We start from the raw sequence: 26,131 nt of genomic DNA on the forward strand, positions 1-26,131 counted from the left end.
GGCTTGCTGTGCCCACCTCCCCTGGGAAGGCCGTGCTCCTTCCATTATGGAAATGGGGAGCCTGAGGCCAGCCCCGGCCTCCCACTCCAGCACAAGCTGCCCTGCATGTCCCCAGACCCCAGGCTCCTAGGCCTGCAGCCACCTCACGCCAGGCACACAGGGAGCCCACCAGAGATGCGAGCAGGTCCACTGAGACCCCTCCCAGCCCAGCTGGGAGTCCACCCTGGACCAGCGCTAGAAGAAGCCACCCAGCCTGTGCTCCCAGCTGGTGGCTCCCGTACTAGTGGGACTAACTCCCGCCTACTCAGCCAACGCCCCCCCTCACCCCTCCTCCACAGGGTCACCCCCCGAGCCCCTCCCAGGACCCCAGAACTACAGGAGCCAAGTGAGAAGACCACAGCCCAAGCCACCCTGCAGATGTGGGGAAACTGAGGGCCCAGGGGGAGAAGGGCGCGCTGAAAGTCAGTGGGGGCCCCAGGCTGGCAGCTGGTACGGGCTCCTTCTCCTGCCCACTTGCCTGGAAAGGCAAAGGCGGCCTCAGGCCCAGCTGATTGGCCCGGCCGATTGGGGCAGCGCAGAGAAGGAGGCCACTCTCCCCGGGACCCGCTCCCGGCCCCGCCCGCAGGCAGCACTCTCCCCTCCCCGGGTCATCCTGGGTAGAGCGATCCAGCTGCGCCCGGAGCTGCCAGGCAAGCGGTGGCAGGACAGGCTCTCTGCATCGGAGGGACCACTGCTGGGTCCGGGGCCCTGCCCTTCACCTTGATGGCCTGGGGAGGCGAGGGGCTGCAGGGACCCTCTCCAGGAGACCTCCACCCAGCCCAGGAGGGAGGCAGAGGTGAAGCCCAGGGGACAGCCCCAGCTCTGCCATAACCCGCTGTCTTCCTGAGTCACTAGACACTCAGTGTCCCCAGTTATGTCCAAGGCCCGGTGGGGCCTGACAGTCAGGGACCTCTGTCCAGGCCCCAGGGGAAGAGAGGGGAGTAACAGAGACTAGCCGTTCTGGGTCAAGGTGAGAAGGGTCTCCTATCTGTAAGGCCCAAGGGGGTCTTTCGCACAAGTCAGGGAGTTGAGCGCCAAGGCAGGGTCTCGGAAGGGAGGGACCCCCAACTTGAGCTCTGCCAGGCCAGCAGCCCCTGAAGGTGCCGTGGTCCGCCGGGACCCGGGACCCAACCCCAGGTCCTCTCGGGACCCTCAGGGAGCCACCCTCAGAAGCCCCAGCACCCTTCTCCTCTGCTCCCAGCTATCAAGCTGAATGCGGAGAGGGTCCACGCCACTGGGCCACACCAGGGGAATCGAGAAGGACCCCCAGCCTCAGCCTGCTAAGGGCACAACTTGACCTTGACCTTAGTTTAACAGAATAACTAAGAACAGCCTGTTGTTAGTTTAAAAGCCCTCCCAGTGCCCCTGTGTGCCCACCCGCACGCCCACCTGCCTCGTGAGGCTCCATTCCATCCATGCCACCCGCAGGGCTGGGGCAGTGGAGGAAGCACATGGAAGACACTCATTTCCAGACGACCGAGCCCCCAAGGCCTGGCGGTTGTGTCCCTCGAACCCAAGTGGTTCTGAGCACAGCTTTGAGGCAGAGAGGGGTCTTCACCTGCCAACAGCCCTGGCGCCCACCTGATGGCCCCGAAAGCCAGGGGGCTCCAGGTGTGACAGCCAGCGTCTGGGAGGCCAGAAAAGGGGAACACGAGAAGCCCTCCTTCCACTTCCCCCCTCACCCCTCCTCTTTCTCGCTGTCCTACCTTCTCCTCGGCAACTTGGGCCTCCACCCCCCTCCCCTGTCCTAACCTCTCCCCTAATTCCTCCACCTCCGCCCCCCGCCCCAGGCTCAACCCTGCTCCTAAACATCCTCTCATCTCCTCTTCCAAGCTCTATTTTTAAAATCAGATTTCCTTTACTGTGCAAGTGAGCTGACGGGGAGAGGTATTCGCTGAGGGATTGGCCCCCCCCTCTCCGGCTCCCCACACCCAGCCCTTCACAGACACACGTTGGCAGCCCTGACCCAATGGACCACTTGCTCAGAGGCGAGCAAGGAGCTGACCTGACCGAGAAGGCTCCAGGCACTGAAGGTGGTGAGGCTGGGCTGTCTGTGTATGAGTGTCGGGAGGGGAAGAAAGAGGGTCCAACCCGAAGACCCCACACCAGGTGCTCTAAATCATCCTGGATTTGGGAGGGTTGCTTTCTTGGTAAGGTTAAGAATTTCCAAATCAGTAGACACTTCTGAAAGACATTTTTGTGAGGCTTGAGACTTCAACCTGTATCCAGCTGCATTCGTAGGACTGAGAATGCTACTTCCGGAGAGCCCAGAGGAGAGGCAGGGGCAGCCCCTGGGCTGCGTGGGGCTGCGGCGGGTGGGCCCGTGGAGGACAGGAGTCAGAGAGAAGCCCCCGTGGTTGTCCAAAGCATGTCCAAAGTGGGTCTCTGGCGATGCCCAAAGCTCTTGCAAAGGGGCAGACAGCTGAGGCCAGTGGAGCTTCAAGGGGGGTGCTCACCAGGGGTACTAGGAGACCCCCACCCTGCCCCTCCAAGACCCCGAGCTCACCTCCAGCACAGGATTGAAGACAAGGGTGTGGTCCTCATCTCTTCGCTGGTGATGTTCTGCAAGGTTGCCTCCATTCCTTTATCTTGGAGATCTAGCATAATGCCTGGTCCAGAAAAAAGAATCAGGACACGCTGCATGAATTAATGAATCACAGGTAGAGAGATGCGTTTTAAAAAACAAAAGGACATGAAATCAAGATGTGTCCGGGGGGCAAGAAGTAAGAAACCCAGTCTTTGAGGAGCGAAGGGTGAAAGGAATAAGAAACTGAAGCTAAGAATCATAGATGGTGCAAAATGTTGGTTTCGTGCAAATTTCGGCTTTATACCCTAAGTAATAAAGAGCAATGTGAAGATTTTTCAGTATAACAAACACTTGGTCAATTTGCATTTCATGCTCAGGCAACTGGATTGTATGCTACGGACATGCGTGTGGAGGGTTTTAAACTGAGGAAACCATGATTAAATTTGGGAGCCATGCTAAGACAGGGAGACCTTTTGTTAGTGATGAAAATTCATTAAAAAGGTTTTAAGTGGGGGGTTTCATGAATAGATTTGGGGTTTGGGGGAAAGAAATCTGGACTTGATTTTGAGAAGTGACAGGATCAAACTTTTATAATCATGCTAAGGAGTTTGGATTCTTGCCAGTGGGTTTGAAGAAATGTGATGGGGAGATTTTTGCTTGTGGGAGGTAAGTCTGCAGAAAAACATAACATATATTTTAAGGCTTTGGACTTTACATTACAGGCAATGAGGAAAAACTGGAAAATTGTACAGAGAAAAGTAAGAGCCACACATTTAAGTGTCATGCTAAAACATCTGGACTTTACATGTTGAAGGGTGCCAAAGTCTGACTTTCAGAGCACACCAAGGAGATCTGATTGATGCTGACAGTAAGGCTGAAAAGACTTTGATCAGAGGAGTTACATGATCAACATTGGGAATACGCAAAGAAATGTGGAATTTATTTTGAGGTTCTGACATGATGAGATTTTTGCACGTGCCTAGGAATTTGATTTTAGGCAATAAAAAGTTCTAAGAGCGTGACATGCTGAGTTTTGTTGTATTCGATAAAGAGTATGCAGTGAAATTACAAAATAAAATTCACATTTGATGCTAAGATTTTGGATTTTTATTCCATAATTCCACAATCAAGAGACACTGTGAGATTTTAAGTGCAGTGACAAGATCAAACTTTATTGACTGTGCTAGAAAGCGTGAATTTTATTTTAAGGGATGACAAGATCAAATTTTTATATCATGCTAAGTAAGAAGTTTGGATTTAAGCCAATAAAGGGTTTCAAAGAATGACGGGGTGAGATGTGGGGATGTTTTTATAGACCAGTCCGAAGATAAATTACATGGTAAAACGCTGTATTTTACGATGAGTAGTTGGGACTTTATGTTACAGGCTATGAAGAAACCTTGAAAAGTTTTAAATTGGGGAGTTTACACGATCAAACGTACACATTTCAGCAGAGCTACAAGAGTGGATTTTTATGGTAAAGATAATATGATCAGATTTTTATAACATGCCAAGGAGATGTGATTTTATGAGAGAGCTGAAGGCATTCAAGCATCTCTTTCAGGGGAGGGATATGATCTCATTTTTGAACCCTCACACAGAGGCATTTGGATTTTAGCCAGTAAAGGGTCTTAAGGAGTGACTGATGAGAGTTTTGTCTCCAGGGGAATTAGCTGGTAAAATATATTTTATGCTAAGGTGTCTGGATTTGATGAACCAGATAATGAAGGCACATCAACAGCTCAGGGGAGGCTCCCCTTGGTACAAGCGCACACTGTCTGTATTTTATGCTGAGGAATTGGAGCACTCATGGCAAAGTAATATAGAGAGGTGGGGCAGGACTTTACACTTATACAGAGGTTATATGATTGAATTGGCACAGCATGCTAAGAAGTTTGGACACTATCTTGAGGAACAACAGGATCACTTTTTTGTGTCGGGCTAAGGAATTTGGATGTCAGCCATTAAAGAGATTTTAAGAAAAATTTCTGTGTTTGATAAGAGCAGTCTGCAGAGAAATTGTATAGTAAAATGTGTATTTTATGCTAAGGAGTTTAGATCCTATCTCACAGGTGACTAGAGACATTATAAGATTTTAAGCAGAAGTTACAAGACCAAATTCATGCATCTTGCAAGGAAATGTGACCTTTTATGACATGGTCAAATTCTGATATGCCTAATTTAGAGGTTTGGAATTAAAGCAAAACAAGTTTAAGAAGTGACCTGGTGGGCTTCCCTGGTGGCACAGTGGTTGAGAGTACGCCTGCCAATGGAGGGGACACGGGTTCGTGCCCCGGTCCGGGAAGATCCCACATGCCGCGGAGCGGCTGGGCCCGTGAGCCATGGCCGCTGAGCCTGTGCTCCGCAACCGGAGAGGCCACGGCAGTGAGAGGCCCGCGTACCGCAAAAGAAAAAAAAAAAAAAGAAAGAAAAGAAGAAGTGACCTGGTAAGATGTGGGGTTTTTTATATTCATGAGTTTACAGATAAATTACATGATAAAAATTTTTATTTTATGCTAAGTGACTGGAACTTCATATTATAGGCAATGAAAAGGAAGTTTTGTAAGCTTTAAATAGAGAAGTTACGGATAACTTTTATGCCTCTTGCTAAAAGTTTAAACTTTGATGTTAAGGAGTAGGAAGTGCAAGTTTTTACAACATGCCAAGGATATTAGATTTTAAGTTGAGGTCGAGAAAGTTGAAGGATTTAATCAGTACCTCATCAAATTTATAAATATGTTGAGAGTCTCGGCCTTTTTTTTTTTTTTTTAAATTTATTTAAACTAAGCGCCAGGTCTTAGTTGTAGCATGCAGGATCTTTAGTTGGGGCCTGTGGAATCTTATAGTTGTGACATGCAGGCCCCTAGCTGTGGCATGCAGGATCTAGTTCCCTGACCAGCGATCAAACCTGGGCTCTCTGCATTGGGAGCGCAGATTCTTAACCGTTGGACCTCCAGGGAAGACCCAAGAGTATAGACTTTATATTAAGAAGGAGATAATCTAGTTTTTAAATTATCTTGCTAAGGTGTTCAGATTTTTAGCTAATTAAGGGTTTTAAGAGACATACTGAGATTGTGTATTTTACATTTTAGCCAATTTAAAATTTTTAATTTTAAAATTCAAATTTTAGCCAATTTCATTTTTTTAGTTTTAAATTTTGGCCAGTAAAGCACTCTAAGGGTTTTTAAAGACATACTGAGATTTTATATTTCAAATTTTAGTCAGTTTAAAATTTTAGCCAATAAAGTGTTTTAAGGGTTGTAGGTGACATACTGAGATTTTATGTTCTAAATTTTAAATGTTAGCCAATTTAAATTTTTATTTTAAAATTCAAATTTTAGCCAATTTAAGTTTTTAAATTTTAGCCACTGAAGAGTTTTGAGGGTTTTAAGAGACAACTGAGATTCTATATTTTAAATTTCAGCCAATTTTTAATTTTAAAATTCAAATTTTAACCAATTTAAAATTTTTATTTTAAATTTGAGCCAATAAATCATTTTAAGGGTTGTAAGAGACATACTGAGATTTTTTTTTTTTTTTTTTTTTTTTTTTTCGGTACACGGGCCTCTCACTGTTGTGGCCTCTCCCGTTGCGGAGCGCAGGCTCCGGACGCGCAGGCTCAGCGGCCATTGCTCACGGGCCCAGCCGCTCCGCGGCACGTGGGATCCTCCCGGACCGGGGCACGAACCCGCGTCCCCTGCATCGGCAGGCAGACTCTCAACCACTGCGCCACCGGGGAAGCCCATACTGAGATTTTTGTTTTAAATTTTAGACAATTTAAATTTTCAACTTTTAAATTTTAGCCAATAGAGGGAATTAAGGGTTGTAAGAGACATACTGAGATTTTTATTTCTAATTGATGAGTCTGCAGATGAATTATTGTGTCAAATTTTGTATTTCAATTAGAGACTTGGAATTTCACAATAATACACAGTTAACAGGACTTTTATGAAGAGGAAATGAGTTAATTTATACAATGTGCTATATACATATTCTCATAATGGAGATGATGGTGATGATGATGATTTTACCTTAAAAAATGTAATCTCTGCCTTGAGGGAACGACATGATCAGAATTTTCTATTATTCTAAGGCCTTAAATTTTAGCCAGAAAAAGATTTCGGTGAGTTTATGTGTCAGGAATTTTTATGCTAACAGGTTTGGATTTAATATCGTAGACAGCAAATAAACAGCGAAAGGTTTTAATCAGAGGGACTGCGGGATCAAATTTAACTGTCATGCTAACAAGAATGTATTTAATTTTGAGAAACAGCAGATCAGAATTTCGTATCGTGCTGGAAAGTCTGGATTTTAGCCAATGAGGAGTTTTACACAAGGGAATGCATTTTTTTTTCTAATAGATTGGCCCGGTGGCTAAAAAAGAAAACTGAGAAGCAGCAAAAAGCGTCAAATGCATAAAGAGCAGTAACTGTAGAGCTAATTAATTGAATAGCCAGAACTCAATTTGCTCTGCCCCAACACAGAAGTGTGCAAATAACCCCAACCAAAACATCTCTGTAAATTCAGCCTTGGCCCACTAAAACCACCCATGATCAGATTTTCAAAAATCCATCCTAAGTCACTCAGATGTCAAAGTTATCTGATGCCCTCCCCACACCCCGACCCCTTACTGAACACCCCAGCTCTACTAGATATACCCCGATGCTGGCGGGGAAACTAACCAGCAACAGAGAAGGGGCATCTGCTAGAGCAAAGAGATTGCAGGGGCATACGACGATTTTTGCACAAGCGGAATGGAGGCCGAATGCTTGACGCTCCTGAGCTCCCACGGACAGCGAGGGCAATCTCTGGAGAGTGCAGATTTTAGGAGGGGTGGGCAAATGACTTGCAGGTCTCCTTGACAGCTCAGAGCTGGAGAGAACGCTGCATTGGAAGTTGGTGAAAGATAGGAAATCAGCAAAAACTCCGAGTCAGAACCAAGTCACAAATGCACAAGTCTCTGGCACACAGTAGGTGTTTTATAAATGTTTCTGGGGAAAAAAAAGAAAAGCCAGAATCCAGATCACTACTTCTGCCTGCCCCCGATGTCTGCTTCGAATCTGGGAGAGGAAATAAGAGCTATTTTGGGCGTCTGAGCCAACCGACGGGATAGCAGCCAAGTGCCCATTTTCTCCTCTTGCCCTGAACTTGTTAAACAGTAGGCATCTCTGCTGGAGATCCGTACCTCGCAAGCGAGGAGGCCCAGCCTGCCAGGGGCAGCTTTGGACGGCACTGAGATGTGACCTCTGTGACTTTCTGGTGACCAAGGAAGGGAAGGGAGGCTGACCAGGCCTGTGCGCCAGGGTTGAAATGAAGCAGCTAATGCACCCCGCCAGGTGCGTGCCTGCCTGCCACGGCGGCCACTCCGGGCCCGTCACCTCCACGGAATTTATGAGCGGTGAATTTCTTACAGCCACGGGGGAGCAGCCAGGTCAGACAGGTAGAGTAAGCCTGGGAGAGTAGGCGGGAAGGTCAGGGGTTTGCAGATTTTCCTCTCCATGGGATGCCCCAAGTTGGACCCAGGGAGGCTTTCCCCAGCTTCTCTCTGCTCTGCCAAGTTGGGCACTCGATTTGTCCTGGAGACCCTGACCTCGTGAGACCCTAAACCACTGCCTTTCCTCGCACCCCCTCCCCACCCCCAGGTTCTGACCTCTGCCATCCCAGTCACTGACCGGACGCGTCACAACCTTACCGGTCTTCAGAGAACACTCCTTCCCCTCCGACGAAATGATAGAACCCTCTGAAGACTCATTTGAGACGATGATGGAGCGTAAGAATCCATCATCAAAACAAATGGAGTCCTCCGAGGGCTCATCCAACACCACCGTGGAGACACCAGGCAGCAGAGCGGCGGCGGCGGCGGCGGCGGCGGCGGGGCTGGCCAGTGGCCTGGCCCAGGAAATGGAAGAGCTGCCCATTGATCTCCTCCAAGACATGGAGGAGCCATCCAGTGGCCCACATAGGGAAATAAAGGATCCACCCAATGACCTACTCCAAGACCTGGAGGAGTCACGCGATGGTTCACGTCTGGAAGTGGGGGGTCCATTCGGCGGGGCACCTGGTAGCGTGGGAGAGGTATCAGTCAACCCACGGGGAGCCCGGGAGGAGCAAGACGACTGCACTGACCTGGCTGGGTGGGAAGAGGAGGAGCTTCCCGAAGAGCCGGCGGACAGCTCGACGGCAGGGATCACGGGCACGGTGGCGTCCATCATCTCTCTGTACTTCCGGATGCAAGACCTCAGAGAGCAGCAGAGAGTGGCGGAAGAGATCCTGATGAGGGCCATCAGCGCCGGCCAACTGCCGACCCCAGGCAAATTCTCGGGCGATCGCAGAGAATACCACGAGTTCATCGTGCTCTGCCAGCTGATCTTACAGAGCTACCCAAGGATGTTCTACAGCGACCGCCTGCGAGTGGGGTACGTCATCTGCCACCTCTCGGGCTTGGCCTTGGAATGGGCCAAAGATCTGGTGGAGAGAGAAAGCCCCCTGATTGACAACTTCCCAGCCTTCCTGGAGGCCATGTCCGACACGTTCCAGTACCGCCAGGCCCTGCGGGTGGCGGAAGAGGCCATGTTCAACCTCAGGCAGGGGGATCGCGCCGCCATCGACTACGTCAACGAGTTCCAGGGCCTGGTACCCACCCTGGGCTGGCCGGACGAAGTCCTGCAGGCCCACCTGTGCCAGGGGCTCAAGGAGGAGATCAGGCACTATCTCTTCCGCGTCCCCCAGCCGGACTCGCTGGACAGTCTGATCGTGCTGGTCCTGCAGATAGAAGAGAAGCTGGCGGAGAGGAGGGCGGTGCTGAGGCTGCCGCCGGAGGCCCGCCCGCGGAACCTGGCCTGGATCGACTCACCTGCCCCGGAGCGCTGGGTGGTGGGCAGCTGGCCGCCCTGCGAGGCCCACCCCGCCATCAGCCGCGACCACCTGTTCCTGCTGCTCATGGTGAGGGTGAGCCCCTACCACAGCGTGGCGGTCCAGGCCCTGCTCGACTCGGGGGCGGGGGGCAACTTCATGGATGAGAGGTTCGCCCAAGAGCACTGCGTCGGGCTCTACGAGAAGCCCTCCCCGCGGTCGGCCCAGTCCGTGGACGGCCCGCCGGTCGGCCGCGAGCCCGTCGGGCTCTACACCGAGCCGCTGGTGTGCACCCACCAGAACCACCAGGAGTCCCTGGAATTCGACATCGTTCGGTCTCCCGACTTCTCCGTGATCCTCGGCACCAACTGGCTCCGAGTGCACAGCCCAGAGGTCGACTGGGTCAGCGGCCGCTGCACCTTCCACTCCCCCCACTGCCTGAAGAACTGCTTCCGCCCGCCCTCACCGTGTGTCGCTCTGGAAAGACACGCCATAAGCCTGCTGCCCGGACTGCCGCCCCCCTACTCCGACCTGGCCGACGTGTTTAACCCGAAGGAAGCAGGTGAGGAGACTTCCGACCAGCCAAGCTCAGACGGATCCGATGATCTTTCTGAATCAGAGCCCTCTGAGCTTCAGCAGGCTGGAGACAGTGATCACAGCGAGACCTACTACGAGTGTCCCTCCAGCGCGCCGTGGGAACCTGTGGGAGCCAGGACGCAAGAGCGAGCCAGGCGGGGGGAGCACTGGGACCCGCAGGACACGCTGACCAGCGGGCACGACTACGTACAGATGATTCCAGAACTATTCGACCAGTTACACGGAGCTGCGTGGTTCACGAAGCTGGAGCTGCGCGGCACCGTCGTGGAGGAAAGCATGAACGCGCACCGAGCAGAAGACGTATGGAAAGCAGCGTTCGGTCTGGAGCTTCAAGAGATGACGAGCTACCCGCCCTTCCTGATCTGCGCGGACCCCATCATCCCTCAGCGCGTGATCCACTTTATCCTGAAGGACATGCTCGGTTTCTTCGTCCTCTCGTACGGGCGGGAAGTCCTGGTCTACTCAATGAGCCGGGAGGAGCACCCCCACCACGTCCGCCAGGTCCTGGTCCGCTTCCGCTACCACCGCGTCTACTGCTCCCTGGACAGAAGCCAGTTCCACCGGCGCACCGCCGAATTCCTGGGATTCGTCATGAGCCCCAAAGGGGTGAGACTCAGCAAGAGCACCGTGAGCGCCGTAACAGGGTGCCCCATCCCAGGCTCTACGACGTCCCTGCGAAACCTCATGGAGTTCGCCTTCCCGTACCGGCACTTCGTGGAGCGCTTCGCCGCCATCACGGAGCCCCTGGTGCGGCAGCTACTGAGCAACCGGTCCTTCTCCTGGGGGCGCGAGGAGCAGGGCGCCTTCGAGCGCCTGAAGCGGGCCTTCCGCGAGGCGCCCCTCCTCCACCACCCCAAGCCCCAGAACCCGTTCTACTTGGAGACGGGTGTCACCGACACGTCCCTGCACGCCTCCCTGATCCAAGTCGACGGCCGAACCGGCAAGCGAGTCTGCTGCGCTTTCTATTCTCGGAACATCTCCCCGATCGAGGTCGAGGCCTCGCCGGCGGAGATGAAGATCCTTCCGGTACGGGCTGCCTTCATGGTGTGGTGCCGCTACCTGGAGAACACCGAGGAGCCCATCAAGATCCTCCTCAGCACAGAGGATCTGGCCTCCCTGAATAATGACAGGCTCACCGTACTTCTCCCCGGGCATTGGGTCTTCTTCTTCGCCCACTTCCACTTTGACGTCATGGAGCGGCCAGAACCAAAGGGCGGCCGGCCCGGGCCGCCCGTGCGGAAACTTCCCCGGAGAAGAGCCCTCCAGCACCGCGCCGCCACCCGGCCAGTGACGCTCTTCGCTATGGGAGGGTCCCCCGGGCATCAGCCCCCAGAATCGGGGGACGAAGAGAACGAAGATGCCCTTCACCGGGACGAGCCAAACGGGCAGAACCTCCAGCAGGAGTTCCTGGCTCTGATACCAGCTGACCAAATACTCGGCAGCTTCCTCGCCCATTTCAGCACAGCCCAGATCAGGGCCGTCATCCTGCACTTCTTCCGAGGCCTCCTGTTCTGGAAGAACCTCCTGGCCGTGGCCGCCCTCCTGGTGCTGCTGCGGTTCAGAAGGCGCCTCGCCCTGCCGCCCGCGCCCACCTCGGACACGGCCCGGCCGCCGCCACGGCGCTCCCTGCACCTGCTCCTGGACCCGTCCCTCATCGCTGGCGGCGGCCTCGCTGGCGGCGGCCTCGCCCCCGCCGTCGCCCGGCTGTTCGCCCAGATGCCCCCGCTCACGGGCGCCGGCGCCATCCCAGCCGAGGAACTGGCCGAGCTGTTCCTGGGCCCCGGCCAGCGGCAGCGCGACGGCCTGCTTGGCCTGCGATTCACGCCCGAGTTCTGGCAGACGCTGTGCGAGTTCTTGGCCCTCAGAGTCGCCCCCCGTGAGGGGGCCCACCCCCACCCGCGCCCGAACCGCTACCTGGAGCTGCACGCCGTCGATGATGAGGATGCCGTCTTGCGAGAAGCCCTGCAAGACGACCTGCAACGTTACCGTCAGTGTGGCCTGCATGACGGCCTGCAAGACACCTCGCAGGACAAGCAGGGGACCGACGTGCGGGAGGCCCTGAGCACCGACGCCCCGGGCGCCCTCGCGCCCCGCCGGCGCCTCCCCACCGACACCGACGCCGACGCCGACGCCCACCGCCTGCTCTACAGCCACAGCGCCCGAGGGCGGTCCGTCCCGATCAACTGGGAGCTGGCAGCCAGGGCCCTGACCCGCTTCCTGACCACCGCCCACACCCGGTCTACACCCACCCTCATCGGGGTGAGCCCCCCCAGGGGAAGGGCAACGCGGGAGGAGCTGCCCAGCGAAGAGGAGGACGCGGACCTCGACTGAAAACGCCTCCTCTCCCCGGCCCCGCCGCCCCACGGAACCTCCCTCCAGCCTCCCCGTGCCTCCGCCGGCCTCGCTCGGACCCCGGGCCCCCTTCCTGCCACTCCCGACCCAAGGAGAAACACTGGAGAAGGGCAAAGCATCAACTCATCCACCAGCAACAGTACCCGTGCCAAGGGACTATCCAGTGGACTGTCCAACCATCAGAGACCCAGAGTCAGCTCAGGGCTACCCAACTCCGTCTTAATTCTCCAGGTCCCAGGCCTGCAACTGGGCGTGAGATCAGTGAGAGGAGAGAGCAGTGATGGCCAGGAAATGACCCCATGACCCAAGGCCAGGTGAAGAATCAGCACAGCAGACGCAGCCGAGAGCAAGCAGACGCCAGGGACCCAGCCTGCTGGAGTGGAGAGTGGCCACCTCGAGCCTCCCTGGGACACTGACCTCGGGTGCTCCACTGACTTCCTCTACCTCCACCAGTGCCCCTGCCCCCCCGGGCCCGACCCTGGCCTCCCCCGCCCCACCTCCCTGCAAAGCTGCTCCCGCCCCCCGTCGGGTCCAGCTCCCTCGACACTGACTGTCTGACCCCGAGCTCTGGCTCTCACCTGGGCGGCGTTGCTCCACAGAGGGTCCCGACGTGCCCGTACTTACCGGACTCGCAGCCTCAGGGCGTCCCTGCGACTGTCCGGGACGCTGACGGGGTGACCTCGCCCGGGCGGGCTCCCTCCCCCACCCCAACACTGACAGCACAGGGGCCTGAGGCCCGAGACAAGGGCAGGGGCTCCAAGCGAGACTGACGGAGGCCCAAGACAGCCAAGGAGCTGAGCGAGCTCCTACTCCTACCACACCACCGCTCTCCGCCACGGGGAGGAGCCCCTCGCCGCCGGCCCCTCCTCACCACTCCCCACCCCCCAAATAAAGCAGAGTTAAAAGATGATCTGACTCCGTGGCTTGTTCTGAAGGTGGAGGGTGGGGACAGGCAGGATGGAGGGAGAGCAGATGGAGTGGGGGAGGGGAGGGGCTCCCCCGGGGAACCAGGCCCACCAGGCGCCTGGCACGCAAGCTGGGGGAGGCGGGCGAGGAGGGCAACACGGGGAGCTGCCTCTTCCGGAGGGTCGGGATCAGGGACCCCAGAAATCCAAGTGCCAATTCGTCCCACGCGAGAAATGGGGGGCGGGCCCCGCCTGTGCCCTGCCCCCCTAACTCGGAGGGTCTTCGAACCAAGGAACCTCGGCTTCAGCGATTACCCCACCACCACCCCTAGTGGAGAAGGCCAAGGTCACAGGGCCGTGAAGGTGGCAGAAAAGCTGTTCTGAGGGTGCGCTGCCCTGCGAAGGCAAGGGAGTCCGGGGAGGGAGGGCAGCGGTGACGGGGTTCTCGGGCACTCAGGGCCCACCCATCCCAAAGCCCGGCCCCTGCTGACCGAGGGCCCCTCTGCCTGGCCTCAGGGCCCGCCCATCTGGCAGCGGCCTTGGACCTCCCGGATCCGCCGCCCCTCCACACTCCTAGGACCACTCCTTGCGGGGGACCTAGAACCTCCACGTGGGGAGGGGCTCCGACACGGAGGTCCGTGCACGCGGGCCCTCGCACACCATGTCACGGGCCTTAAGTCTGCCCTCTCAGCAAAGAATCTGCCCCTGACGGTGGCACCATGAGACCACCAAGCAGATCTCAGGTTCAAAGGTCAGGGGCTCTGCAGGGGCCTGACTCCCCCTCCCCCTCACAGGCCTGCCCCTCCCCCCACCCCTAAGGAAGGTCATGTCCCTCACGGACCCCCCAGAGTTCTGCGCCCCCTCCGGCCCCAGCCGGCGTCACGCCCGGCGCCCTCACTGGCCCCCAGGAGCGACTGACTGTCGCTCACCCCCCACCCATCTGTCTGAGGCATCTACCCCCGACGGCGGCACCGAGAGATCATGGTCAGGATCCCCAGGTTCAAAGCCAGGGGCTCGGCTACACCTCTGGGCTTCTCACCGCCCCCCGGCCCCCTGCTGACCGGCTGCACCCCCTCTCCCAGCCTCCTCCTCCTCCTCCTCCTCCTCCTCCTCCTCCTCCTCCTCCTCCTCCTCCGTCGCTCTGACCCGGAGCTCCCATCACAAAGGAAGTCACACTTGGAGTCCGTGTCCCCCACTGCCCCCCATGCATGGACTTCTTATGCCGCTTCTTCAGGAGACACTTGGGAAACCAAGGCCCAGAGAGGGCAGTTGACCTGATGCCAGCCGAGAAGGGGTCAAGGACAGAGCCGGGACTGGGGTCCTCCCCAGCGGCCTCCGCCCTCCCACCCTGGGCCCCTCCCTCCCCGCCACGCCCTGCACACCTGCAGTCACGGACCCAGGAACGACGCCCGCAAACAGCCACCATCACCGAGGCCCCGGGAGCCAAGGGCACCCTACCTGTCTGTCTGTCCACCCCCCCGACAGCAACTCCAAGAAGCCATGGGCAAGCCCCGTGGGTCAAGGTCAGGGGCTCATCTCCTAGAACCCCAAGACCCGCTTAGTGGCCCTTTCTCCAGCTTGCTGGGTGACCCTGGCTAGCAGCTGTCTGGGCTTCAGGGCTGTTTTCCTATCATCAAATGGGGGGTGTGGTTAAAGGGGAGGGGAGTTTCAGGGGCAACGAGACACAATCTCCAAGGGCCTCTGATTCCTAAAATCCCCTCTGCTCCCAGATGACGCTTTGCTGGGGGTTCCCGAATCCCTTGGCATGAGCTCCCCTGGAGCAGAGCCTGGGGTCATGGTGGGGAGGCCACGCCCAGCACTGGCCCCTCGCCCAGCCACCCTTGGGCGGGGGGGGGTCCTAGAAGCCGAACCTCCAGGGCAAACCTGCTTGGTAGGGGCTGCCCTGGGCGATGGGATGGAAGATGAGCCCTCCCGTCCCTGCAGCCCAGGACCTGCCAGGAGCGCGACTCTTTCCAGCCAGGCCTGTGCAGGCGGAGGGGCAACGGGGCGGCCTCTCGGCTACGGTTGAGAATTCGCCACCGAACAGCCAGCCCTGCCCTACGCTGGGGAGTGCAGACACCCCCTAAGGTGCACACACCTACCCACGGTGACACAGCTGCACACTCACACGCACGTAGAGCAGTGGGGCTGCCGGCACAATAGTGCTGGCACAGCAGTCTGGACACAGTGGACGGTGGTGTACTGGTCTAACTGGGTCCCCCGCCCCAGTCCAGCCAGAAGGGGCTTTATCCCCATTTACAGACAAGAGAGGCAGCTCCCAGGCCAAGGAGGACAAACTACTGACATGAGGTCCCCACCTTCCTAGAAAAAGAGTTTAGAGAACACAATACAAGCCTTTTTTCCCTGAAAGCAAGAAAAAAGTCAGTACTGAATGACATGCTGGGTTATGACATCATGGCACCACAACAAAGGTGGAAACTCAAGACGCAAGACAGGTTACACAGCCGCCTGTGCCCAGGTGCCCCCCTCCCTCCCCAAGACCACTGCCATCCAGTGAGCTCTGACAGCATCCAGGGACACAGGGGAGCCCCGATTCCAACCAGGTGAGGCTGCCAGCCTCTCTGCCACCTCCCTGCCCTTCCCAACCCCCCGCAGCCCCCCCACCCCGCAAAAGCCCACCCATGGCCAAGAGGTCCAGCCTCCAGGCCTGGTACACATGGACCTGTTTCTGGAAACATGTAACAGTACACACTCCCCGGCAGCTGATGGCTACTCACCACTCGGATCCTGATATGCCCATCCCTCCTGCAGGCGGCCGCAGGTCCAGCCTCTGTCGGGCCCCCCGACACAGGCTCCCGTGTTAGGGGGTGTGATAGGAGCTTGAAATCCCCTCCCTGCCTACCAGGGCGGTGCCCGCCTGCGCCCAAAGTAAGCAAGAAGCCAGCGTCACACAGAGCCCGTCCCCACACCCCGGCCCCCACCTCCACCCACCCACCAAGCAGCACACGCTGTCCTCTCCTCAGAGCTCTGGTTTCTATCCAAGGTCCTGGGCGGGAGGAGGCCTCTCCTTGGCCGACGTCGAGGCCTCTCACGATGGGACCTCGATCTTCCCTGTGTCACGTCTCGCTCCAACACACTGCACCTGACGGAGGCAAACGTGATACTCCCACCACCACTCGAAGGCCCCGCCTTTGCTCAAGCGGTCTCCTGGCCAGGAGGGCCTTCCTGACCTCCACAAGGAGGTCCTGATGCTGCAAAGTGGGGAAAGATGCAAAGCCGGGTGGAGGCAGGGGAGGAGGAGGATGGCGGAAGGCCCTGCTGTCCTGGCTGGGGGCTCCGTGCTGCGGGCTGCCATGGCTGCCTCGTGGGCAAATGATGCTAGTCGCACAGGGGCTTGGTGCGCTCTCCTCCCGCCACGCATGGCACCTAAGTTAGCGGGACAGCCAAAGTCAGCAGCCAGGGCCCAGGGGGACGTGGGTTAGCGCCCTCGGGCGCCCAGCTTGGACAAGGAGAAGAAGGGGGCACCTGCTGACAGCTTCCAGCCGAGAGACACGGGACACGGGGTTAGGAACAGCTGCGGAGCCAGGGATGTCTCCAGATGGGGTTTAAGGAGAGAGTAGGAAGCAGCCGCCTGTGAGGGGCCTCAGCCTCCTGGTCATGAAAGAGTCCTGGGCAGAGGCTAAGGCCCCTCGAGGAGACCCTCCTCCAGGGGCAGTAAGAAGGGGCAGGCCTGGGAAAAAAAGGGCACTGTCTCTCTGACGTCCACCTGTCTGTCCTAGGAGCTGGGTCCTCTCAGGGGGCTCCCGACAGGAGCCCAGCCGCTGCCCCATCAGTGGGAGAAGCCCCAGGGCAGGCCCTGTCTCCACCTCTGGCCTGGGCCCGACCCTGGGGAGTGTCCCACCAGGGGCATAACCCTCCCCTCCAAGGAGGGAACCTCAGAGATGGCCCAGCCCTAGGCCTTCCCCTCCAGGAGCTCGAGGACTGCAGACCAGAGAGAAGACCGTGCCAGGAAGAGGCTGGCAGGGCAGCAACGGGCTTGAGGACACGCCCCCGCGCAGCCAGGGGCTCAGAGGATGGGTGGGGAATGGACTCCACAAAATACGTGAACGAGTGAGGGACTTAGCATGACACGTGGGGGAGGGGCTCGCTGTAAAGCATGGGTGGAAGGTGGGCTCCATGTCACACACGAGTGGGTGAGTAACTCGGTGGGACACATGAGAGGGGGAGGGGCTCAGTGGGACACACGCAGGTTGCAGGCTCTCAGTGTGACGTACAGGTAGGGGAGGGACCGGTGTGGCGCACGAGGGAGGGAGTTTAGTGTGGCACACAGGTGGAACAGAGCTCTAGTGGCACAGCAGTGGAGAAGGGGCCTCGGTGATGCATAGCTGGGAGGAAAAGCTCAGCGTCCGGTGTCATACCTGAGGCAGGAAGGGACCCGGTGCCACACATGAGCAGGAGAGGGTCTTCAGTGTGACAGTGAGTGGGGAGCTTCAGTGTGACGTGTGGAGGAGGGGCTCCATGTGACAAATGGGAAGGGGAGGGGCTCGGGGTACACACGGAAGGGTTCCGGGGCACAAAGCGACACACCGAATGGAGGAGCAATGTGACACAAGCGCATTAAGGGGCTTGATGTGACACATGAGCAGGGAAGGAGCTCTGCGTGACCTGAACGGTGAGAGGAAATCAATGTGATACGTGACTGCTCAGGAGTGCAGAAGAGGCTCAGTGACACACAGCTGGGGTGACATCTGGGTGAAGAGGGGCTCCGTGTGACTCATGAGCGGGAGTGACGAGTGTGACACACGTGTGGGAGGGGCTCGTATGACACAACAGTGGGCGCTCAGTGTTACACGCCGGTAGGGGAGAGACTCAACGTGACACGCTGGCAGAGGGCATACGTGACTCTGGTGGGGGAGGGTCCGGTGTGACGCATAAATGGGAGAGAGGCTCAGGGTCAGAGAAGAGGGGAGGGCGAGGTTTGACAAAGGGGCAAGAGTTACTCTGTGTGACACAAGAAGGGGCAGGGATTCAATATGACACGTAAGTGGGAGAGGAGCTCAAAGAGAAGCATAAATACGAGGCGGGGACTCGGTGTGACATGTCAGTAGGCAGTGCCGAGTGTGACACGTGGTGGGGAGGGGCCCACGATGACCTCTGGGAGTGCAGGAGCATTACGTGAAATGAGAATGGGGTTTGGGGTCAGTGCGGCTTAAGGATGGGAAAGGGACACAAGTGTGACAGTCGAGGGAGGGGGCTCCGTAAAACTTGTGGGAGGAAGAGGGGAAGGGTATGACACATGGGGCGGGGAGTAGATCTGTGTTACAATTAAGAGAAGAGTGCACACGTGGGACCCGTGAGCGGAGGTCAGCATAACACATGGGAGAAGGAGGACTTCATAGGACAGATGAGCATGGAAGAGGCTCACGGTGACACATCAGTGCAGGAGGGGGTCTGTGTGACACCTGAGTGCAGGAGGGGGTCTGCGTGACACCTGAGGGCAGGAGGGGGTCTGCGTGACACCTGAGTGCAGAAGGGGGTCTGTGTGACACCTGAGGGCAGGAAGGGGTCTGTGTGACACCTCAATGGAAGAGGGGGTCTGTGTGACACATGAGAGCAGGAGAGGGTCTGTGTGACACCTGAGTGGAGGAGGGGGTCTGTGTGACACCTCAGTGCAGAAGGGGGTCTGTGTGACACGTGAGTGGAGAAGGGGGGGTCTGTGTGCCACCTGAGTGCAGGAGGAGGTCTGTGTGACACCTGAGTGCAGGAGGGGGTCTGTGTGACACCTGAGGGCAGGAGGGGGTCTGCGTGTCACCTGAGTGCAGAAGGGGAGCTGCGTGACACCTGAGTGCAGGAGGGGGTCTGCGTGACACTTGAGGGCAGGAGGGGGTCTGTGTGACACCTCAGTGGAAGAGGGGGTCTCTGTGACACATGAGAGCAGGAGGGGGTCGGTGTGACACCTGAGTGGAGGAGGGGATCTATGTGACACATGGTGCAGGAGGGGGTCCGTATGACACCTCACTGGCGGAGGGGTTCTGTGTGACACCTGAGTGCAGGAGGGGGTCTGTATGACACCTGAGTGGAGTAGGGGTTCTGTGTGACACCTCAGTGCGGGAGGGAGTCTGTGTGACACCTCACTGGCGGAGGGGTTCTGTGTGACACCTGAGTACAGGAGGGGGTCTGTGTGACACCTCAGTGCGGGAGGGGATCTGTGTGACACCTCAGTGCGGGAGGGGGTCTGTGTGACACCTCACTGGCGGAGGGGTTCTGTGTGACACCTGAGTGCAGGAGGGGGTCTGTGTGACACCTCAGTGGAGGAGGGGGTCTGTGTGACACCTGAGTGCAGGAGGGGGTCTGTGTGACACTTGAGTTCAGGAGGGGGTCTGTGTGACACTTGAGTTCAGGAGGGGGTCTGTGTGACACCTGAGTGCAGGAGGGGGTCTGTGTGACACGTGAGTTCAGGAGGGGGTCTGTGTGACACCTGAGTGCAGGAGGGGGTCTGTGTGACAACTGAGTGCAGGGGGAATCTGTGTGACACCTGAGTGCAGGAGGGGGTCTGTGTGACACGTGAGTGGAGGAAGGGTTCTGTGTGACACCTCAGTGAAGGAGGGGGGCTGTGTGACACATGAATGCAGGAGGGGGTCTGTGTGACACCTCAGTGGAGGAGGGGGGCTGTGTGACACCTGAGTTGAATAGGGTATCTGTGACACCTGAGTGCAGGAGGGGGTCTGTGTGACACCTGAGTGTAGGAGGGGGTCTGTGTGACACCTGAGTGCAGGAGGGGGTCTGTGTGACACCTGAGTGCAGGAGGGGGTCTGTGTGACACCTGAGTGCAGGAGTGGGTCTGTGTGACACCTGACTGGTGGAGGGGGTCTCATTACCCTTAGTGGGGACAGGCATAACTGTTCCATGAACCTAGCAGTGCTTTTCAGCCTCCAACTGCCATGAAGTGCAGCCCCACCCTGCAATATGATGGACATTCTCGGGTCAAAGCTGGACCCCATGAGGCCACCTCGTCCCTACAGACCCCCTGGCAGTACGCACACGCCACATCAATTCTGAGTCAGATTCAGAGTCTAATAGGCAACTTAACGATCCTGAAAGTTACAGAAGTTCCTTCACCAAGGGGAGAACTCCAAGTAACCAATCCTAAAGCATCTGATGACTGACACCCAAGGGCCCCTAAAACTGAGTCCACTCCAATACATGAAGAGGAGCTTGAAGACACCCGCCATCACGCCCCACAAACCAGTGCCCCTCCCTCAGCACATCCACAGGGTCTTGGTGGACACTAGAGGGTCCCAGTTTCTGACTCTCCAAGACCTGGAAAAAGCCCAGATGGATATCTATCAACCACCACCTGGCCAAGCAAAGGCATTCAAGCCAATAGACCAAACCATCCTTGACCACCATGATTTGAGAGAACAGAAGTGCACTGTAACAGACCAAACTACAAGGACACAGCTCAGAATTTTACAATGAAATAAATTTTGCTGTACAAGAAATTCACTGCCTTGTCCACCATTGTCCGGTTTTACCCCCTAACCCTAACCCTCCATCACAGACTTGGCTGCCCCTCCATGACCCCCTGTGACTCCCCTTCCTCCAACGTGGTCTAACTCTGCCTTGAAACCACTCTAAGACTGAGAAGTCCACATCTTCCCCACCACCCACCTCCTTTCTCTTATGTCATCAATTCATTCATTCATTCATTCATTTCAACTTTGGTGGAAAGAGCACAGAATTTAGTCCTCAACCCTCCCTCCGAGCCCTGACGCGTGACACTCGGGAAACCAGTCTGAGCATCAGTTTACCATCTAAAAAGGAGAAATATGTGGCCAACATGGAAAGATCTGGGCAGGAACGGGTGATCCCCAACAAAGGGGACAGCAAGGAGGCTGAGCCAGAGAACAGGGGGCACAGTGCAAGGAGCCCAGGCTGCCAGAGGGGCTGGACTTGTGCCAGGGGCCTGGGAGCAAGGACCCTGCAGGCAGGCTGGGAGGGCCTGGGCTTCTGGTGCCATTTCTGAGATGCCAGCCACCAGCAGGGAAGAAAGTGGGCACAGGTAGGCTCTCCTTGCAGACCTCACTCAGCAGGACCTGGGCTGAACCTCCCCACCACCATGCAGTCAGACCCGCCCTTCTCCGCACCACGTCCCCAAGCCGCCCTGGCCCAGGCTCTGTGCCATCCGCCGGCTCTCGTGCGTCTCCCCGAGGTGTGCACTCCCACGGGCCACGTCCATTTACTTGCTGCCTGGCACAGGGCCTGGCACACAGTAGACCTTCACCGAATGTGCAAACGAATGAATGAAAGCCTACCATGTACAAGGCCCTGGGGGCCAGAGTGCGCCCCGAAGCGAGGATGATGGAGGTGAGGCCGATGATGGATGGGTGATGGCCAGGTCCACAGTGACAGAGGTGAGATGCCGTGCTCAGGATGACAGAGGCCAGGTGGAGGTGATGGGAGCCCGAGATGGCCAGCCCACGGGGAAGGATGGGCCAGGCCCCAGGACCCGGTAGTTGCAGGGTACAGTGAAGTGGTGATGGATGCCAGGATAATGGAGCCCACAGTGACAGACGTGCGTGAGATGGACCCCAAAGACTAGACGGGGGTGGAAGAGGAACCCAGGACCCCACGAACTGGGCGTGGAAACCTCTGAGGCTCAGGACCCGGGCGTCCTGCTCAACACCCCCGCCCACTTGCATTAACAGAATACCCATCGGGTGCAAAGCTCAGAGAGCAACTACCAAGCTGACAGCGCTGCCAGTGAGGAACAGTGGATGCCCTAGACTGCGTGTCAGCAAACATTTTTGCTTGCAGACTCAATTAAGGAATTTTGAAAAGCCATCCCGCCTTCCCCCAGCCCCTGTTTAAATTGGCACCAAAGCTTTCATGCCAAGCTGACAGAGTTACAGTGATATAACCTCCTGGTTATCACACACTAGATATGTAACATGTAGATATATATCTGTCAAAAGCAAAGACCTCATTAGAATCATCCACTCTCAACCTCGCTGGCAAACCAATCGGACAAAAGAGACTTTCATCAGCCAGTCTGTCACTTTTAGCACTTTTCAATCCAGGCCAATGTGTTCTATGCATCGCGACGACAAACGTTGCCCCTCTGGATTCTGAGTCTCAGGTAGACGCGTCACCTGGGTGAGAAGTGGGTGGGGCACCGTGGGGCAGGCGGGAACTGACCTGGATGGTGCAGCATCTGGGCTGAGTGCCATGGGGGCGCAGGCGTACTCCGGGTCCGAGGCTCTGTGGAGGGCACAGTGCAGCAGCCAAGGTCTGGGAGCTCTGGGTCCAGAGGTCCTGGGCAGCGCCGCTCCCAGGCGGCGGCCAGGGAGGCTGGGCAGGCTGCGGAGACCAGCACAAGACCCAGTGCACCTTGCTCAACCCATCCTTGTCCCTCCATCCAGGAGGTGGTTGAACGTGTCCGGCGAGCTGCCGGGGAAGCTGGGGTCTGGGACCTGGCATGGGGGAGCCGAGCAGAACCCCAGGTGGGTGGGGAGGAGCTAGGGGGCTGCGGCGGGAAAGGGTCCACTCCGGGACACTGGGCAGAGCTGGTGAGTGGGTGTGTCAGCAACTCACCGGCGCAAGATGTCCCCCACCTGCGGGCGCATCGCCAAGGAGAGGCAATGCGGGGGAGGGGGGTCACAGAAGGGTAAGTGGTGAGGGCCAAGGCTGCCACTTTCCTGCTTGCTGTGGCAGCACTGGACAGACAGATGGGCTGATGGAAAGCTACAGGGGTCACGTGGCAGGGGTGGCTGCGGGGAGTGGGTCTGGAAGAGAGTGGACGTGGAATCCACAATCAGGGAGTCTGGCAATAGGGAGAGAGCCGCGGTCTCTCGTCTCCAGTCACTCTCCACCCGGTGCCTCTCTCTCACACGCATGCGTGCGCGCAGGCGCATGCGCGCGCGCGCAGCCTCGCGCGCGCGCACACACTCGCACATGCGCACACACACCCAGGCGCTCACACCCGTGCACACCCAGGCACACACACAGGCAGGCTCAGGCTCACATCTGTCCCCAGCCCGGGCCAAGACCCCCCTGCAACCTGAGCACCATCCCCCCGGGGTTGGGACAGCACTTGAGCCTAACCTGGGGCAGCCACCCAACACCAACCGGGCACCTGTCTGGCGCTGGGGGCAGTGCAGGAGCTGGGTTGAAGGGGTGCAGAGTAATCCCTGGATCAGGGGTCCCAGGTTGCAGAAACCTCCAGAAGCAGCACCCGTGCAGGTGGCAGGAGCCCAGGCTGCAGGGGAGGTTTGATAAGACCCTTTGGAGTCACAGTCAATTCTAAAGAGGCAGGTTCCAGCCTGGGTAATTAATCCCGGACGGCCAAGCAGGGGTGCCCTGGGGGCTTTCTTCCTAGCAGAGTGGCCTCTGATTGCTGTGCACTGAGGCCCCGGCCAGGACACCGCAGAAAAGGCCGCTCCTGGTCCCATCGCCCTACGGACATGTGAGTATCCTGTCTCTGAGCCCAAGGTCTCCACCGTGACATGGGGGGGCCCAAGGAGCACCTAGCCCCTGACAGGCACACATCCGTCCACTCTTTCCACCATCAGCCACCACCAAGCAAACAGATAAAGTGCTTTGTGAAGTGCAGGTATATAGGTAACATTCCACAACGCCCTGCCAGCCCCCCCGGACCCTCACCCAACCCCCCCCCCCCCCCGAGGGCAACTCGGAGTCCAGGGGAGCTCTGGCCTTGGAGGCTTCTCAGACGCAGAAGACAGCTCCGGGACTGTGGGCCGTCTGGGAAGCACACAGCTATCAATTAGCCTAAAAAATGTCTCCCTGGAGTAGGGGCTCCCCCTCTGTTGCTGTAGCATTTGGCTTGAATTTGGCCTGACTCTAGCCCACTTGGCTGTTATCCTACCCCTTACTGCCTCTGCCATCTGTCCTCCCAGCCCACCTCCACCCACCCCCTGGGTGGGCCCAGCCTCTGCAGAGAGCTTTGACCGCTACTGGGACTGGCTTCCCCAGAGACCCGACATGATGGCTGAGTGCAGGAGTAGGGCCAGAGCCCAAACTGTCTCCTGAGATGTACAGGGAGGGCCCTGTCTCCCACCGGCCTGCATGGGAGAATATCCCTCCACGTGAAGGGAGCTGCAGAGAAAGTTTTCCACGGGCCGCCTGACCCTGCCTCGCTCCAGCTCCCAGCTCCCAAACGATGGACGCCAGCGTGGATAAGAGGGGAAGATTACAATCCACCGGGAGAAAACTGCAGCCCAAGGCATCTTCATTCCCTGCTGCCTCTAGGAGCTGAGCTGGGAGTGTCTGTGAAATCTGAGGCACGGCCAGACCCCTCCTGGGAAGGAAGAAGGTCATGATTTTCCTCTCCCTCAGTACTCGTCTGCCTCTTTGCCACGAAGCCATTTCACCAAGTGGCCACTTCTCACAGAGCGGGAGTGGGAAATCCCACCAGAGAATGTCCCTCCAAAAAGCGGGAGGAGGACGGAGTGAGTAACTGGCGAAGCTAAAGCCCCGAGGGAGAGTCAGAGACAAACAGCGGCCGGGCCTGGCTCCCTAGACTCCTGGACGGGGGTCCTCCTGTGCCATTCCCCCCCCACCCCCAAACCCCAGCATCCTCACTCCCTCTGGCCTGGTCTTCCAGGATGGCGCTGGGGCTGGGCTCTTGGAGAACGGGTACACAGTCACTCCGGCGCCAGGCCTTCCTACTTCTCTCGATGGGTGTCTTGTGGGCAATCCACTCAGCCTTCTGGGCTCTTCCTGAAACTCAGTGCAATCAGAGGCAGCCTGGGGTAGGGAATGTTGACCTCCAGAGAGGTCTGGTCTTAATGGACATCAAGTAATCAATCTTTCTCTCAGCCTCAGTGTTCTCATCTGTAAAGTGGGAGCTGACTGGGAGACCACGATGGGCCATCCGGCCCTGACCAAAGGGCAGCCCTCTACACTGAGACCACAGCAGCAGTAGCACCTGGAATTTGGTCTTTTGCACTTGGAGGGCAGGGACTGAATCAAATTCATCTCTTCCTCCAGAGTCTCTGCACAATGCCTAGCACACTCCAGAAAATCTTAGAGTTCGACAACCTTCCTGCCAGGGGCTGTATCATAATCTCTGACCTATATTAAGTCAGGAGATCCAGAAGTTCCATCTGTCCTTATTTCCACTACTGTGGTTCTACTTTGAGCCTCGCCCCCTGAAGCTGATGATGTCATGGAGTGGTTTCACATTTTCTTCACAAACATTACAAGCCCGCTGGCTCACCCATTTTGCATTTGGCTTCAGAATTTGTTGTGGAAACTTCTAGGAAATCAGCAACGGGTGATTCTAATAATTGCTTGTTCTTGGAAATCTCCTAAAATAACTTGGCCAAATGAGAGTTGTGGAGGGTGGGGCAGGGCAGTCCTCTAAGAGGACATTTCTCCTCAATTCCATCCCAGGTCTCGAGTTCCAGTTACTCATAAAAGAAGTTTTTGTGTGCATAGTTTCACATTCGAATGAATTTCCAGGAAATATCACCAAAATGATGTTGGCATCGTTAGGATGTGTTTTTCAAGAACGCTTGCTAGCCGCTCCCTTTTCCTGCAGACTCCAACTGCAGAAAATAAGTCAGTTTCTGGGATATATTATTGTAGCTATGTCTGAATGGCATAAATGATGATATCAGATTCTCAGAACCTCCCAGTCTAAAGACTTCAAAGTCAGCACATCCAGAATCACACTCAGCATTCTCTCGTCCCAATGTTGACACTTTTCATCACTTCAACTGTGTCAACCCACGACGTTCTTACGGTTTCTGAGCAAGGCAATGTTTCCAGCCTTATTTCATTAATTGCCATCTCGCTCCAGTTGAGTGGACAGTCTGGTGTCAACCCAATGTCTGAAGGGCCACAGTGACCTTCAAGGTGCCCAGGGCAGGGTCCC

General features: G+C 56.9%; 1 protein-coding gene across 1 annotated transcript; it reads left to right on the plus strand.

Moving 5' to 3' along the window:
• Positions 1-8,293: 8,293 nt before the first annotated feature.
• Positions 8,294-12,490, plus strand: RTL1 (retrotransposon Gag like 1). The gene has a single exon (XM_059058351.2). The coding sequence runs from the start codon at positions 8,294-8,296 to the stop codon at positions 12,344-12,346; it is 4,053 nt and encodes a 1,350-aa protein (XP_058914334.1). The 3' UTR covers positions 12,347-12,490.
• The last annotated feature ends 13,641 nt before the right edge of the window (positions 12,491-26,131 follow it).

Source organism: Kogia breviceps, chromosome 3 (genome assembly GCF_026419965.1).
Source record: "Kogia breviceps isolate mKogBre1 chromosome 3, mKogBre1 haplotype 1, whole genome shotgun sequence".
NCBI classification, from domain to species: Eukaryota; Metazoa; Chordata; class Mammalia; order Artiodactyla; family Physeteridae; genus Kogia; species Kogia breviceps.